Here is a 14,654-nt window from a genome sequence, read left to right as displayed (position 1 = left end):
ATCTCACTCATCGATACTCGTCGATTTGGGGGGGGGGGGGGGTTTGCCCGGTTATAATCGCCCAGAGCCACTTCCTCCGACTCCAGCTTGTTGCTTGAAGATCCGGCAATCGTACCGAACGCTGCAAGGACGTTGCATGAATAAACTCTTGAAGGACTCTGTTGCCTTTTCAAAGCAAGCGAAGATCGCATTTCTTGGGCCTCACAAGAAGTTGCAAGTCCTCGAAATCGGCTGTGACCGCAACGCTCGACGTGGCCGCGTTGCTCTGTGTGGAGATGGACGTTGTCTTGTATCGGCCGCCAGGTTACCGTGTGGAGAACGAGGCTGTCTCTGTCTTCGGTTGGCCATGGGCTTATTCGACTGCGGACGTACGGAGTAAGGATGTAGGTATGTACGTGCTGTACACGTATGTATGTACATACATACTCCAAGTACGAGATACTGTCCGCACATACATTAGGATATGTGGGTGCTCGAATCTGTTGGCTGGGAAGTCTGCAGGACAACGTTCGTGTTGTCCCCTCTTGAGCGCGAGAGGCAGGGGAGGATGATCTTCTCCTGGGCCAGACTGGTCTGGCCCCTTCAGGCAACATAGCCGAGTTCCTCTGCAGCAACTTTCCCACTTCGCCTCTTAAAGTGCAGGATTGCAGCCGTGGACCGTCCAGTGTGACATGCTGGACCAGGGAGTCAGGGTAGCCAAGGCCGCACCTGTGCGACGCTGGACTGAGCAAGCTCCGGGCAGTAACGCTCAGTGATGAATGGCGGGACGGGGTGCTGCCGCGACAAGAGACAGCTCCCCGCCGAATCTGTGGATGTACGGATCCGTACAGTTACACACACCCTTTCAAACCGCAAACCGACGAGATGGTGTCGCCTGTGAGCGACACCCGGGGCCAAATACATGTTGTCCGACCATCCTTTCCGCTTTCAAAATGTGGCTACCTGAATCTCGGGGTTCGAGCGACGGTGGCTGTCGGGTCCAGAAATCGGGAGGACTTCGGTCCTGGGAGCAAGAGCTGAACCTTTTTTTTTGGTGGAGAGAAGTGATGGAAGACCTGAAGCAACCAGCAGCAGGAGGGGCGCCGAGCACTGGTGGTGGGCTGAGACCTAGCAACCGTGCGAGTTCGGTAAATGCGCCCTGCAAAAGGTCTTCGAGGAGCTCGGGGAGGGGGGCAGGGGGGAGGGGTAGCGGAAGGAGGAAAGCTGTTTGATTCTTGGGAGCGACATGCCTGGGCTTTCTGGCCGTGAAGCGGCCATCACCGCTGGTTGCCTAAGCAGCCAGTTGGTCGGTGCTGCAGAGCTCCGTATTTGGAACTGAAAGAATTGATTTCCAAGTTTCCAGCAGCAGACCCGGCCACATCTCTGCCGAAAAGAGAAAGAGCGACGGCAGGGAAGCTCGGAGGGTCATAACAGCGCCAATGGGAACCGCCTTAGGTCCCTGGGGGCAAACAAATACTCTGCAGAGACCCCTCCTTCCAATCTGTTTTTGGACCCTCCAGCCTCGAAGCTCCCTTCCTGTGCCTAAGCTCAATTGGACTAAAACCGGTTAGGATCGTTCCGGCCCTTCGCGAGCCTTGCAAATCTGGCCGAGAACATTTGCTGACTCGAGAATGCCCGATGTTCGCAGGAGCTGAAATGAATGACCGATGCCCATAAACTGAAGGTTTTGTTAGGTCCCCTTGGGAGAATCAAGTTTGACACTGTGTGTGCTGGTGTACGGATTACGTGGTAGTCTGTCCCGGCATTCTTCAAACTGGAATCCGGTGGGTTGGGTGTCGTCTGTTAGCCCGGCGGCAAAGGCGTCTTTGATCCCGAGACGGAAAGTCCTGAGAGCAAAGCAGATTACTCCGTCATGCACTTGGGTCGCTCTGGCCGCGGCCTAGTGTACGGCCCTTTACGTCCCCGCTGTGGAGCTGGTAAGCTTGTGGCATCCTCGCGCGGGAACGCCGTCGATCCCAGACCACATAGTGTATTCTAGCCCAGAGGCTAATTCAACGTCGGCTCTTGTTATCACATCCTGCACATACACAGTTTTGTGTTTCATCCACATTTGCCGCTCCGTCATGACGAACATGCCGGCCTTACTCGTAGCACGCTCATTGCCTACACTTGTTGTAGGACTGCATGTTTCTGCCAATCTTGGCGCGTCTGCCAAAACCACGCAACCTGACAAATTCGCCGAACTTGCCAGCTGCAGCAAATAGGCATCCGTACCGTCTCTCTGGCTCGGTCGCACTGCAGGCCGGGCCGCCATGGGCCTGCACCCAAGACGTCCCTAGATCGGGGCTCCCTAACTTATTTGCAACGTCCAGCAGCTTTTTTGGCGAGGGCAGCGTGGTTGATGACCAGTTTCTTCCCAACAACCATTTTTCGTGTTGTGCTAACAGAACGATCCAATCCGCGATAAGGCCTCTCGGGAGCTCCCCACCGCTCTGACCCCAAATATCGCGCTGATCACTCGCCGATCTGATTTGCCTGCCCTTGAGCCCCACACCGCGAAGCTTGCTCCAAATCTAATCACGCAGACGGTCGCCTTGAGTGAAATTTACCAGAGCTCAATTATATTCTTGCTTTACCCAGGCTAGACCAGTTCAGTCAACGCCATCGACCTCATTTCACGGATAATATTCATCGCTCCGACTAGTTGAACTCCAGCAGATGTAAAACCTCGGAGACTATGGGACGAAAGTAGCAGTGACAGAAACTCTTCCATGGAGCCGGGTACGATTCCCGCACGAAATTTCCGGCAATGCTCCGAGGCCCTGCTTTGGCACTGCTACAACCGAGGTCTTGAAGCAGTTTGACAACACTGAGATGTCTATTATATATAGACTACAGAACGGAAAAAAAGTTTACTGTTAATAGGATGATACATTTTACGGGAAAGCAGGGGTCTGCACTAACTAATTGTTAACGTTTTACAGCCAAGAAGGCTGTTAACAGATAACTTTCTAACATGCGAAAACTGTTAAGAATTTTCATTGGTCCAAATTTTTAGCGTGTTCTACCTACATTACTAATTTTTACAGCCTCTATTTTCTCTCTTTGTAATGGTTCGCCGTCCAGGTGGTTCGCAAGACCCCTTTTGCTCTTGCTGTTACCAAGAAATTTGTGGTGGTTGTGGTGGTTGTGGAATTGATCGATCGATCGATTGGGTTGGTTAGTTGCTTGGTTGGTTGTGTGGAAATGGAAAAGTGGGCTGGCTGCAGTTGTGTGTGAGGAAAAATATGCAGGGCCAGAGGGTTGTGGCCGCGAAGCGGCCTGCGCGAATCCCTCGTTCTAATCACGACGCTCTTGTTCCCCGATTCTATGTCAACATTGTTCTGGGAGGATGAGCCCTACAAAGTATATGGTTCGGGAAGAAAGCAGCGCGACAGACGATATTGGACATTGCATTGTCAGAGCCGTCAATAAGACGATGTGGAAACGGGAACCCTCTTCCGTCCCCAGCTCCCACCTCCGTCAGAGGTACAACGCAAGCCTTGTTCGTTCTTAAGCGACGTCTAAGGACCAATGCGCACCTCCTAAAAGTAACCAAGCCATCAACGCACGACCAATAGTTCCCATAATTACCATCACGACCGCTGTGAAAACCCGACAAGAGGAGGAAGACTGTTTCACCTTCGTCTGCCATGGCAATGATATTTACCATGCGCACGCGAGTGACGAGAGGAGAGTTTGACGACCAACTGAATTCAGACAGTACCATTCCAAATGAGAACAGCTTAGTCACAAAGTGCAGGATGTCTTTTGCCCTCTCCCCTTCCGGAAGACCGGAGCTGCCTATTAGAGTAAGCGGTTGCAAGTTTCCCCATCACCAGTGCTGCCCAGGTGATCTTGTCCGGAAGCATTTACCCTAATCTAGACGCGGTCGCAAAGGTGATGAACCGCCAATGACGGATCAGGGCATAGATGTAAATTCTTTTTCTGTCCCTCCTCCGCCGCCTCCTCCTTCCCTTATGCTCGAGAGGGTAACAAAAGGAAGAGGCAAGAATAATAAGATCCGTTGCAATAACCTTCCCCTAGTTCGTATCATGAGAGGTCCAACATCACCAAGGAAAAAAGGAAGATAAATGAAAGAAGAAAATACGGCACGTTATAGACTCAATCCGAAGCTCCCTTCTGGCACTGCCGTTCTCCCTCACCGTCCCGCCCCGCCGACCTGCTCGTTCCCGTCCATCGTCCATACAGGACCGGGCCAATTGGCGCCAAATAGTGTGTGTGTGTGTGTGTGTGTGTGTGTGTGAAGTGTGAGGCCGTAAGTAGAGAGAATATGCGTGTGTGAGGAGGCGTTGGTCCGCGTCTTGCGCTGCCATTCACCTCGTCCGAGTTATGCACCATGTTGGCGGTCCGGGGCCCGTATGTATGGTCGTGATTGGGAAGCGGCGTCACTCCCGTAGTATGCGAGAGTGGTATATTAACAACTACAGACCGACTTTTGGCAAGCCGTGTGCCGTTCCGCCCAGCCAACTCCAAAACGATAAGAAAAAGTCAAACCTTCCCAAACACCGACAAAACGTTCGAGGTAAAAACACAATAACAAAAAAGAGCAGACTGGGGTCAAAATGACACAGACGTCCTCACTATGACTGGACAGGGGGTTCTGGCGGCAACGGTTAGCCGATCCGGTACGCATCGTATACGATCTCGGCACCCCGCCGGCAGCCACTGCCAACCCAAATGCCCGTGTTCACTTCCTGGTAGCGTTCGTCGCCCGTCTCCAGCTCCATCGTGACGCGAAGCCGGTATCGGTGTGCGGCAACATTATCGGCAGCCACCGGGTCCTGGAGCCGTTCCATGACGTCGCGCTCGCCCGTCAGCCAACCGGTGATCTTGCATATGATCAGGGCCGGGTGCTCATCGTTGGTCTGCATGAGATACCGCGCGTCGATGCGGGTGGCCGTGTCCTTAACGGTTGTCTGAGTATCTTGCCCGCTAGGCTGTAGAGTGTCGTTGGTTAGTTCTGGCACCGAGACCAGGACCACAAGATAGACGGGAACGGGGTGTTAACTGACCAGAAGAACGCCCTTGCCCCAGGTGCCAGCCCACTGACCACCGATGCACGAGATCCAGCTCTGCCGACCGGCCGGACTAGCGCCCACGTTCAGCTTGGGCTTGACCCTGATGCTCATCCTGAAGTCGAGGTCGAGAGCCGGTGCCGGCAGGGCCAGCGAGCTGGCGACATCGTCCTCGTCAAACTGGTGGCGGAGATTATTGGCCGGGATCTTGTCCTTCAGCACGGCCTGGTAACCGGGGCACGTCATCAGGTGCTCTCTTTGCCTCGACGTGTTCTTCGCCCGGACTTGCGAGCAGTAGATGCACCGAGCCGAGAGACATTTGTCGTCTTCCTTGGCCCGGAACTCGACAAAGGCCGCATGGACATCGCGCAGGGGAATCTCGGGAAGGTTGGAAGCCGGCGATGGCTTCGTCTTTTGCTTCTTGGGCGCGGGCGTGCCTTCGGCTCCCAGCGAGGGGCGGGCGTGGCTGGGCGAACCGTTGATGCGGGGATTGGGCATGAAGCTCAGGTTGGTGTGCTCTCCCGCAGCGTCCTCATGGCCGTACGGAGGGACAGCAGGCACGGGCGCAATGGGGTTCGCGTGCGGCTGGTGCGAGCCATCATGGGCAGCTGGCGCAGCTGACGGTGGAGCGGGGGCACCATGTCCCTGGGGGCCAGGAGCGGGAGCTACCGTGGCCGATGCCGCTGAAGCCTGGTGGAGTGCGACGTCGGGGTGGGCTTGGAGGTACGGGGCGCACTGAAGGAGGTGCTGCTTTTGACGCGTCGTGTTTTTGGCCCTCACCTGCTGACAGTACATACTATTCATGACCGTCAGCTATTTCTTTCCTAATCGGGCCATCGGGAGAAACACAGCTCGCGAAGCAAGGGCGCGTCTGTTCATGTCATCGAGAGCCGCAAAGGGCGGCCGATCAGAAATGAGATACGATTCCACTTACCACTGCACAGACAGGCACTTGTCATCCTGACCGGCGCGAAACTCCACGAATGCCGCGTGGACATCGTCATCTACGCGACGTGGCATGGTGACCGATGATTCCGCTAGTGAAAGATTGGTTGTGTCAAGGTTTCGGGAAAGTTTGGAAATACCGTAAAGTGGAGTGTGCTCACAGTCACGTGGTACGCGCGTTTGGTTTTGGATTACGTAGGGAAGGATGGAATGCACTCAGCCGCCCCCTTTTGAAACGTTTGTGGCGTCATTGCCTAGAGAGCGCTTTCTCGGGGCTTCTTCTCTATCGGTTTCCCGCTGCTGCCCGGAAAGTTCAAGATCCTTGGACCTGTTCGCTGCGTCTCACCTTCAGCGGCCGGCTGCTTTCGAATACGGAAGGAATATTTCACTCTCTCATATCAAATCTATTATTGCCTTTCGGAACTAATAATACTATGATTATCAGCAGAAGGATAACACGTGATCCTCTGTGGCGCAATTGGTTAGCGCGTCTGACTGTTAATCAGGAGGTTGGAAGTTCGAGCCTTCCCGGAGGAGATGTCGTCATTTTTCAGCATTAAGCGAAAGTGCTTTAAACAACATGTGACGCATTTTTTTTGTTATCGTATTTATGTTCTCTTTGTCTTTCCTCTCTAACAGTAGACAACAACATGGATTTCGGGCCTATTGACTCCTCTGGTCTCAATCCAGCCGGCTCCCGGCTCCACCGACACTACCCGTAAAGGTGAGACAAGCCCCTGTGGTCTGAATCGCGTTATGCACAATGTAATCTGTAATCCGTACTAATAGTTACTTGCTAACCCGGACTATAGAAGTCAAAGGGGCCAAATAATTGGTTAGCCATGTCTCTCATGTTCCCTGAATGCTGGCTCTGAGACTCTGGAGTAGGTTTTAACCTCCCTGAACTGGTTTCCAGATCACTTATCCAAACGATAATACGTGAAAGACGGCGCTGCGCGATCTCACAAAACGGTATTAGACACGCAGCTCACCTGTTCTGGCGTCAAGTGCTACCGAGGATATTAATTAACCTGCAAAAGGAATATCAGAAAAGAATGAGCAGACAATTAGGAACCAGAAACTACCCAGTACCATCTCCACATCATGTTGCGCGGGGGCTTCCTGTCACATCCATCGTTTTGTCATTTCCTTGAGCCCCTAAAAGGCCACGATCTCACGGCGCCGGAGAACCTGGTGATGTATTGTTCAGGCCGTGCTTGTGGCGATTAGTGATTCGAGGACGCTGCTTAGCCAGACTTCCGCTGGAACGGAGACGAAGATTTGGGAGCATCCGACTATGCCCAGTGCCGAAATAGCCGGCACGGGTACGGTTACGGGCCGATACTGTGGGAAGGACCCCGGACCCCACGTGCTCACCTGCGCCGAGGTTCTCCCCGCGGTAGGCAGTGACCACTCGCTGTTGGATGGGGTTGTCGTTGGCCCCCGGGCAGCGAACGAGCGGCCGTTAAGAGCTGTAGGGGGCGAACTGACTGGAGCAACCCCCCGCTGCTTCCGTATGTGCAGCTCCGACGAGTAGCTTAGCATTTCCCGCCTTAGAGCCACCCTTCGGGCGCCAAAGCCGGCGCTGCCAGAAGGGTCGGGACCTAGCGGCTGCCGCGTAGGTGGGATGGGTCGTCCCTTAAGGTTACTTGTGGGCATTTTGATGTCCTTACTGAATGGAGCGCCTTCAAGCTTGAGAGGGGAAAATAATACTGAAAATAAATGTAGCGGCAAGGGTTGTATTGACTTTGCGTCTTTCCGTCTTGAGTATCGAAGGCTTTCAGTTGGACAGCTTAATTAAATACCTTACGTTTGATGGACCAGGCTTTTTATATTTGCGTCCTCGAGTCTAGCTCACATGCTGGATTGCAAAGCAGACCTAACGTACATGACTTTCATAGCTATTAGCACGCTTAAGCAGAGTGGATGTGTTAAAACTGTAAGTTAATATCCTGCCTAAGGCCAGGTTGCGTCGTAAAGGTTTCGACCTCCGAGCACTGCAGGGGCGCCGCAGGATCTGGCGAGGTTTGGAAAACCGGCGGCAAATTCTCACCAGATGAAGTATATATCTTTGCAGCTGGAACACTCCGGTATTCGTGATCAGATCTTGGGGGTATCGCGCTCATTTTCTGCTTTCTAAGCTCGGCGTCAAGGGCTAATTAGCTAATTAGCCAAGAATGTCCGGAAAACAAACTTCAAGTTAATCTTCTGATGATGATGAAGATCTGGTAGTGCAGTGTTGGCCGCAAATAAGGGGCCACATTGGTGAGGGTACCTTAGGTATCAGACCGGCAACTCGTTCTGGTTCCTTGGATGCTGTCTTTTCGGCAGCCAAATCCCCAAGACTGCACCTGCCCAAATGGCCACCATCCAGCAGCAGGATGCATGGAGCCTGCGCATCGGCCGCGCTCTCTAGGGTAAGAATTCGTCAAGTGCAGGGAACGGCAGCGTTAGACCAGTCACCCAAACACAACCTCCTCCGCTGCGAGGCCTCTCCCATCTCATCCAACTCTATCCTGCCTCCAGCTATTCCCGCTTTGCGAACCATCAACAACGGACTTGCGCGGCGCGTCATCACGGGACAAATCTGACGAAACCCAATTACATCTACTAATTAATATATTTCATTACTGTTACATTCCCTAGCAGCGTTTCCAAAAAATATGTCTACCAATCGAGACGACAAGTTCTCTCTTCCGCTTTCTGGCCCTGTCATCGACCAGACAGGACCAGTCCAAATCGGCGAATGGTCCGACGTTGAGGCTTCAGGAAAACCTATGGAGATTGACACCTGCATTGAGGATACGCCGGACGTGCCGGCGCAAGAGCTGCACACACAACATCCACAAAGTTGCTCGCCGCGGCAAAAAGCTCCAGCACTAGGACAAGCAAGGGTAAGTGAGTATGATGGGTGTAGGTTAGGTATTTTGAATGGGAGGTTCGGTTAATACCGGTCTGGACACAGTGGTTGGATGCACGCGAAAAGCGCGTCGAGTTCCAACAGTTCCGCATACGCGCTCTCCGGTTACCGCTGCACCAGCGATACACACCACTTCTGCCGTCGCCGCTTCGGAACGTCGTTACGGTGTCGGACCTGCCAGAAAACGAGCTCTCTGATGCTGAAACGGTCGACGATCCGCGGTCTAATGGTACAGCGATGTCCGAGGCCGCCTCGTCGGCATCGGACGGTTCGATCAGCCCAGGGTTGAGTAGCAACGGGTCGGACGTTTCGGATGAGCTAGGATGGCAACGGAAAAATAAAATGGAGGCGAAGGGACCGGCGATAGACGATCGTTCGGTCACATCGGCGCCGCCACCGTCACCGGCCCCGCCGCCACAATAGGGTTTTGGTTTAAATCCAGGTTGAGGTGGAAAGCGAGACCAGGCGAGAGCGCCCGGGGGGAGCGAGTCGAGCCACGTAATGCACGGCAGCGATGGCCGAGAAGCTATGATTAATATTAGAGAGTGAACCGCTGGGCGAAGCCATCATCGACGGTCCAGGCGAGAAGCGACAAGGAATGAGTCATAACGACACATCAGTTACGGCTGAAAACTTGCAAATTGCCGATTCCGTGACAGCCTCGGACGTGATGCAGCGGAAGTACAGAACACAACAACTCTTGACCTCCCTGGAAGAGGTCGAGGTGGTACCCAGTTCAGGTACAGAAGCAGAGAAAGCTCTGGGTTGCCAGTAGACCCGGGGCGGAATAGTCAATTGACCCACTAGCTGTAGGGCAGAGCGAGGAACGTTCCGGGAAGATTCCGGGAAGATCCCGTCCGAACGTGGAAGCACATGAACCCGGGTTTGACCATCGCGTCTGGCCTCGGGATATCGCGCTGCCCAGTAAGCGGTGCTACTCGTGAAGATACACACGGACTCCGGCGGCGGCGGCGGCGGCGGCGGCCACAAGGCACCTAAGTTACGGCAAACTTCGTTTTTTCACTCTCCAATCATTACCCTCGCTTACTATGCAGAAACTCTGGGCAGATGTTGTTGCGCATCTCGACACGAGTTGAAAACGGCGTCAACACCTTTTGCGGAGCCCCAAACACGATCAAACAAATTTGACACAGCACAGCGAGATTTCAAGCGTCACTCGTCGCCTCCGGCTGTGACAAAACCCACACCGGCCGATCGGAATTCTGGAAAATCAGGTCTAGAATTGAGGGGAGCTAGCAACTACCCGCCTGGTATACGAAGTAGGTAGGTGGGGATGCACAATGACAGTGTACACTACTACTACGTATGATGGGTAAGTTTGACCCCCTGTCTGGGTATCAACAGGGGGCCTGGCAGGCAGGCGCAGGCAGGAAAAACTGGTGGTAGAGGCACAAGAGGTTTTTCCGAGAGAGCCCTGGTCGGTACCTGGGCAGGGGGTGAAACTTTGGCTCCCTACCACAGTATGTAATGAGATACAAGGACCCAAGAACACGACCCACGATACATCTCCACCCTGGAAGGGACTGGGACCAACCTAGCCCCGGCCGTTCCGACCGTGAGGGACGGACTCTCGCTCAGTAGCCACGTCGTCAAGAGCCGGGAATGAGCAGGCTCTGGCTCCTTGCGGGACTGATATCATCGACCTCTGCTTCGAAGGTGCAAGACCGTCATGGCAGATTGTGTATCAACTACATAAGTGGCCACCCCCGCATCTCAAGAGTGTTGGATTAGGAGCATACTGTGGTAGCTCCCTGAAAACTCTGCGCCAAGGCTGATCCTTTCGCTTTTGCTCTCGTTTGTCGAGAACCAGCTTTTTTTTTTTTTTTGGTTATCTCTTCGCTTCGCGAGGAACGAGACATGGATATTTATTCTCGACGGTCGCTGGCGCTTCGCGCTTTTCGTGGACGGCGCGATGCCGAGCACTCTGTCCAACCAGAGCGGCCCTTCAGCCCACTCATTCCTTGCGCGGGCCCCTTGGCGCTGCTGATGTGACCAGGGCTGGATAACAGTTCTCACTGACTCGGAAGCTTGTCTCACGGGGCCCCACTATTGCCACCATGAGATAGCTCAGGGACGTCAACGGGCTACGAGATCTTCATGCATCCGAGCCGCATCATTGGTCAATGGTGGGCCCAAGCTCGTTGGCCCCGGTTTGCAGAGGCGACTTGACGTCGAATTCGCGATCGTTTCTTCGCGACATTGTTCGTGGTTTACCAATCGTCGCAGGGATGAGACGAGCACTCGTCCGTCCCATGGCTGAAACCTTCCCGAGCCCGTCCCGAGCAAAGGCCGCTCTTGACGCAGGATGGATATAATAATAAGTCCTAGCCGGCCCGGGCCACAACCGGCTAGGTCATGGTGTAAGATGTGTTGGGACGTGGTGGAACACTCTCACGAATCTCCCTTCATCCCCCCCCACACCCCAAAACCAATACTCTTTCAGTCACAACCACCCCTTCCTATCTCCCACCCAACTAGTTTCGGGGGACGAGCGAGTCCGATTTCCCCAAGTGACTACCGAAGGAGAAGAGCACGTTTATGTGTAGCCTTCTAGTCCCCGTCGCCAACCGGAACATCCACAAATCACAGTCGCCCAGACGGGAAAATAAGGAGGACGGATATTATTGGAGGTTAATTACAAGTTCGAATTAGGTGGTGCTTAACCGTCGAGCGGTTTTTATCGTCAAGATGGACAGGGCAAACAAAGTCCCGGACGGGGAGACCCGGAAGGACTACAAGCTGGTCACTTTCACGGAGGGCGACCCGGAGAACCCCAAGAACTGGTCCAAGCTATTCAAGTGGTACATCACCATGGTGGTTGCCGTCACATGTTTCGTCGTCGCCTTCTGCTCCAGCGTCATCACCGCCGACATCTCCGGCGTCTCAGAGTCGTTCAATGTCAGCCACGAGGCTGCCCTTGTTACCATCACCGTGTTTGTCGTCGGTTTCGGCGTTGGTGAGTCGTCTTTCTTTGCTTGCCCCCTATTTTGGATGGTGTAACGTTTTTGCAGCCGAGCTAATAATTACGTTCTCTCAAGGGCCTATGATTTTTGCCCCTCTTTCCGAGGTCTACGGGAGACGCATCATCTAGTATGAATCCCCTACTCGTTGCCGTGTAATTTCTGACGGAGCAACCGTGCCGGCTTTGCAGGTGCTGACATCCGAAACCCTTAATTAGTGGCTCTACCCTCTTGGCCGCTGTCGTCTTCATCATCCCCTGCGCAGTCGCCAAGAACATCGGCACCCTAATTGTCTGCAGAGCGATCGACGGCATCGCTTTCTCCGCACCCATGACTCTCGTCGGCGGTACCCTTGCCGATCTCTGGCGTAACGAGGAGCGTGGCGTTCCCATGGCTGCCTTCTCTGCTGCTCCTTTCATCGGCCCTGCGAGTGCGTCACCGTCCACCCGTCCAACCCCTTCTCTTGGCATGCCGACGCTCCCTTTTGCTAACTTTTTTTTTTCCTTTTGTTAGTTGGCCCTCTCATTGGCGGTTTCCTGTCCGACGCGGCTGGCTGGCGCTGGCTGTACTGGATTCAGCTCATCTTCGCCTTCGTCGTCTGGTTCCTCATCACCTTCACCGTTCCCGAGACGTACGCGCCCACGATCCTTGCGCGACGCGCGGCGAAGCTGAGGAAGCAAACTGGCGACCGGGGCTACGTTACCGAGGCCGAACTTGACTCCCGCCCGTTCACCCAGCGGCTCGGCGTCTTCCTCATTCGCCCCTTCCAGCTGCTCTTCCGCGAGCTCATCGTCTTCCTAATCAGCCTGTACATGTCCGTGCTCTACGGTCTCCTCTACATGTTCTTCGTTGCCTACCCCATCATCTTCGAGGTCCGCAAGGGCTACAGCTCGGGCATCACCGGTCTCATGTTCATTCCCGTCGCCGTCGGCGTCATCCTCTCGGCCGCCTGCGCCCCGATGATCAACAAGCACTACCTCAAGCTCGTCGTTAAGCACAACGGCCGGCCCCCCGCCGAGGTCCGCCTCATCCCCATGATGATCAGCTGCTGGTTCATCCCGATCGGCCTCTTCATCTTCGCCTGGACGTCCTACCCGCACCTGATCTGGGTCGGCCCCTGCCTCGCGGGCCTGCCCGTCGGGTTCGGCTTCATCTTCCTGTACAACGCGGCCAACAACTACCTGGTCGACTCGTACCAGCACCAGGCCGCCTCCGCCCTGGCCGCCAAGACGTTCCTCCGTTCCTTCTGGGGCGCCGGCGTCGTCCTCTTCACCGAGCAGATGTACGACCGCATGGGCGACCAGTGGGCCTCGAGCTTCCTGGCCTTCCTGAGTCTCGCCTGCTGCGCCATCCCCTTCTTGTTCTGGCGCTACGGCGCCAGGATCCGCGCGCGGAGCAAGTACGCCTTCGGTGGCGAGGAGGAGAAGGAGGTGGAGGAGCTCGAGATGGGGCCGGAGGCGCGGCCCGTCGACGCGAACGCGCCGCTGCACGAGGACCTGGAGGATCTGGAGCGGGCGCGCAGTTACGTGGCCAACCCGTGATGGGGTTGCTCGAAGAAGGGAAGAGAGAAAGCCAAGTTGCGGTAATTATTGTTGCCGCTGCGTGCCTGCCCCTCCCCCATCTGCAAGCCTGGGTTTAGAGTCGAGTCGACCTTGGCTGAGAAAAGAAAGGAAGGGGAAAAGGAAAAGAGAGGGTTGGGGGGGGGGGGGGGGGGGGTTGGACCGGGCCGAGTGGTGCGATGGGGTGCCGTGCCTGTTTTCACGGCAGTCAGGCCAAAAGGGGTAGGGGAGCCTCCATCTCGCGATGAGCGAGGGTCAGCCTAATTACCACTACTCGGCAGACGGGAAAGCCATATCAGGGTAAAGCCTCCTATGGTCTTCCGAACTTCAAAGAACAACAAATGGGACATCTGAGGGGCGGGAAAAGGATGGGCTGGGTTCCGGGAGTCATTTTCGCTGCATTGCATCGGAGCATTGGGCAGGCTTGCTCGTCATTTTGGGAAGGAAATATCATTCTGTAATAATGCGTAACCTACATCCGTATATTGAATAGAAGTTTCGATCTGGCTTTTACAGGATTTTGACTACCAGGGGGTCAGATCTGGAGGAATGACAGACCAGGGTTCGACTTGTATTTAGACAACACCTTCCAGTGCCGGAGGCACCCGAGAGAACCAACGCATTTTTTATCACCACTTCTGAGGCTCATACAAGAGCTCCGGGAGTGGCTGCCACAGTGCGCATACCGCTGTGGATAACCGACTTTGCGGCATATTAATTATCTGACCGTGCTGTAGCACCGACAGAGACGTCATGGTTGGTTGTAACTAATCTGTGAACTTGTTCATTCTATTTTTTTTTTCTTTTTTTTCTTTTTTTCCTTTTTTTCTTTTCCTCGCTTAACGATTAACAAAACTGCCTACATGTAAATATCCTGCTGTAGTAGCCAGGGGAAGCAGTAGGTTTCAGTATGCCCAGAATGTGTGCCGACTCGGGTAATAATTAAATAACGAGCACCAAAGAATTGAAGAGAAGCGAACTGGAACAACGAGACATGCAAGGGAATTGCAATCACTAATAAAACTCACTCACTGCGATAGCTGATTGCAAAGTCAACCACCGGGTACGAAGAGTGCCCTGAGATCAGTAGAGATCAAATAAACACCTGCCCCTGAACAGGATGTGGTGCGTCTCCAAGACACTGTGGTGAGATGCGGAGCCTTGGGGTGAGGATCTAGGTTGATGGAAATCGGTCTCTTTATCCAAGGCAAACTATTATACATCCAAAAAA

General features: G+C 54.3%; 4 protein-coding genes and 1 non-coding gene across 5 annotated transcripts; 3 read left to right on the top strand and 2 right to left on the bottom strand.

Annotated features, from left to right (window-relative positions):
• Window positions 1-4,548: 4,548 nt before the first annotated feature.
• On the bottom strand, window positions 4,549-5,953 carry P884DRAFT_255893 (uncharacterized protein). The gene is made up of 2 exons (XM_069441022.1): window positions 5,016-5,953; window positions 4,549-4,940 (listed from the first exon to the last, which is right to left on the bottom strand). The coding sequence occupies exons 1-2, from the start codon at window positions 5,811-5,813 to the stop codon at window positions 4,617-4,619; spliced, it is 1,122 nt and encodes a 373-aa protein (XP_069300839.1). The 5' UTR covers window positions 5,814-5,953; the 3' UTR covers window positions 4,549-4,616.
• Window positions 5,954-6,426: 473 nt separating this feature from the next.
• On the top strand, window positions 6,427-6,500 carry P884DRAFT_t29. The gene has a single exon. It is a non-coding gene; the product is annotated as a tRNA-Asn (tRNA).
• Window positions 6,501-7,343: 843 nt separating this feature from the next.
• P884DRAFT_181024 (uncharacterized protein) lies at window positions 7,344-7,622 on the bottom strand (the record flags this gene model as incomplete). The annotated part of the gene is made up of 1 exon (XM_069437338.1): window positions 7,344-7,622. A coding segment is annotated over one exon (279 nt), but the record flags the coding sequence as incomplete, so codon positions are not given.
• A 1,004-nt stretch (window positions 7,623-8,626) lies between these two features.
• P884DRAFT_267389 (uncharacterized protein) lies at window positions 8,627-9,306 on the top strand (the record flags this gene model as incomplete). Its single annotated transcript, XM_069442105.1, has 2 exons — window positions 8,627-8,857; window positions 8,929-9,306. The coding sequence occupies 2 exons, from the start codon at window positions 8,627-8,629 to the stop codon at window positions 9,304-9,306; spliced, it is 609 nt and encodes a 202-aa protein (XP_069300837.1).
• A 1,792-nt stretch (window positions 9,307-11,098) lies between these two features.
• Window positions 11,099-13,541, top strand: P884DRAFT_217956 (major facilitator superfamily domain-containing protein). The gene is made up of 4 exons (XM_069439366.1): window positions 11,099-11,860; window positions 11,943-11,994; window positions 12,083-12,294; window positions 12,378-13,541. The coding sequence occupies exons 1-4, from the start codon at window positions 11,593-11,595 to the stop codon at window positions 13,403-13,405; spliced, it is 1,560 nt and encodes a 519-aa protein (XP_069300836.1). The 5' UTR covers window positions 11,099-11,592; the 3' UTR covers window positions 13,406-13,541.
• The last annotated feature ends 1,113 nt before the right edge of the window (window positions 13,542-14,654 follow it).

Source organism: Thermothelomyces heterothallicus (genome assembly GCF_042370625.1).
Source record: "Thermothelomyces heterothallicus CBS 202.75 unplaced genomic scaffold P884_scaffold_3, whole genome shotgun sequence".
Classification (NCBI taxonomy): domain Eukaryota; kingdom Fungi; phylum Ascomycota; class Sordariomycetes; order Sordariales; family Chaetomiaceae; genus Thermothelomyces; species Thermothelomyces heterothallicus.
Note: the sequence above shows the minus strand (reverse complement) of the source record. Positions and strands in the feature narration are given on the sequence as shown.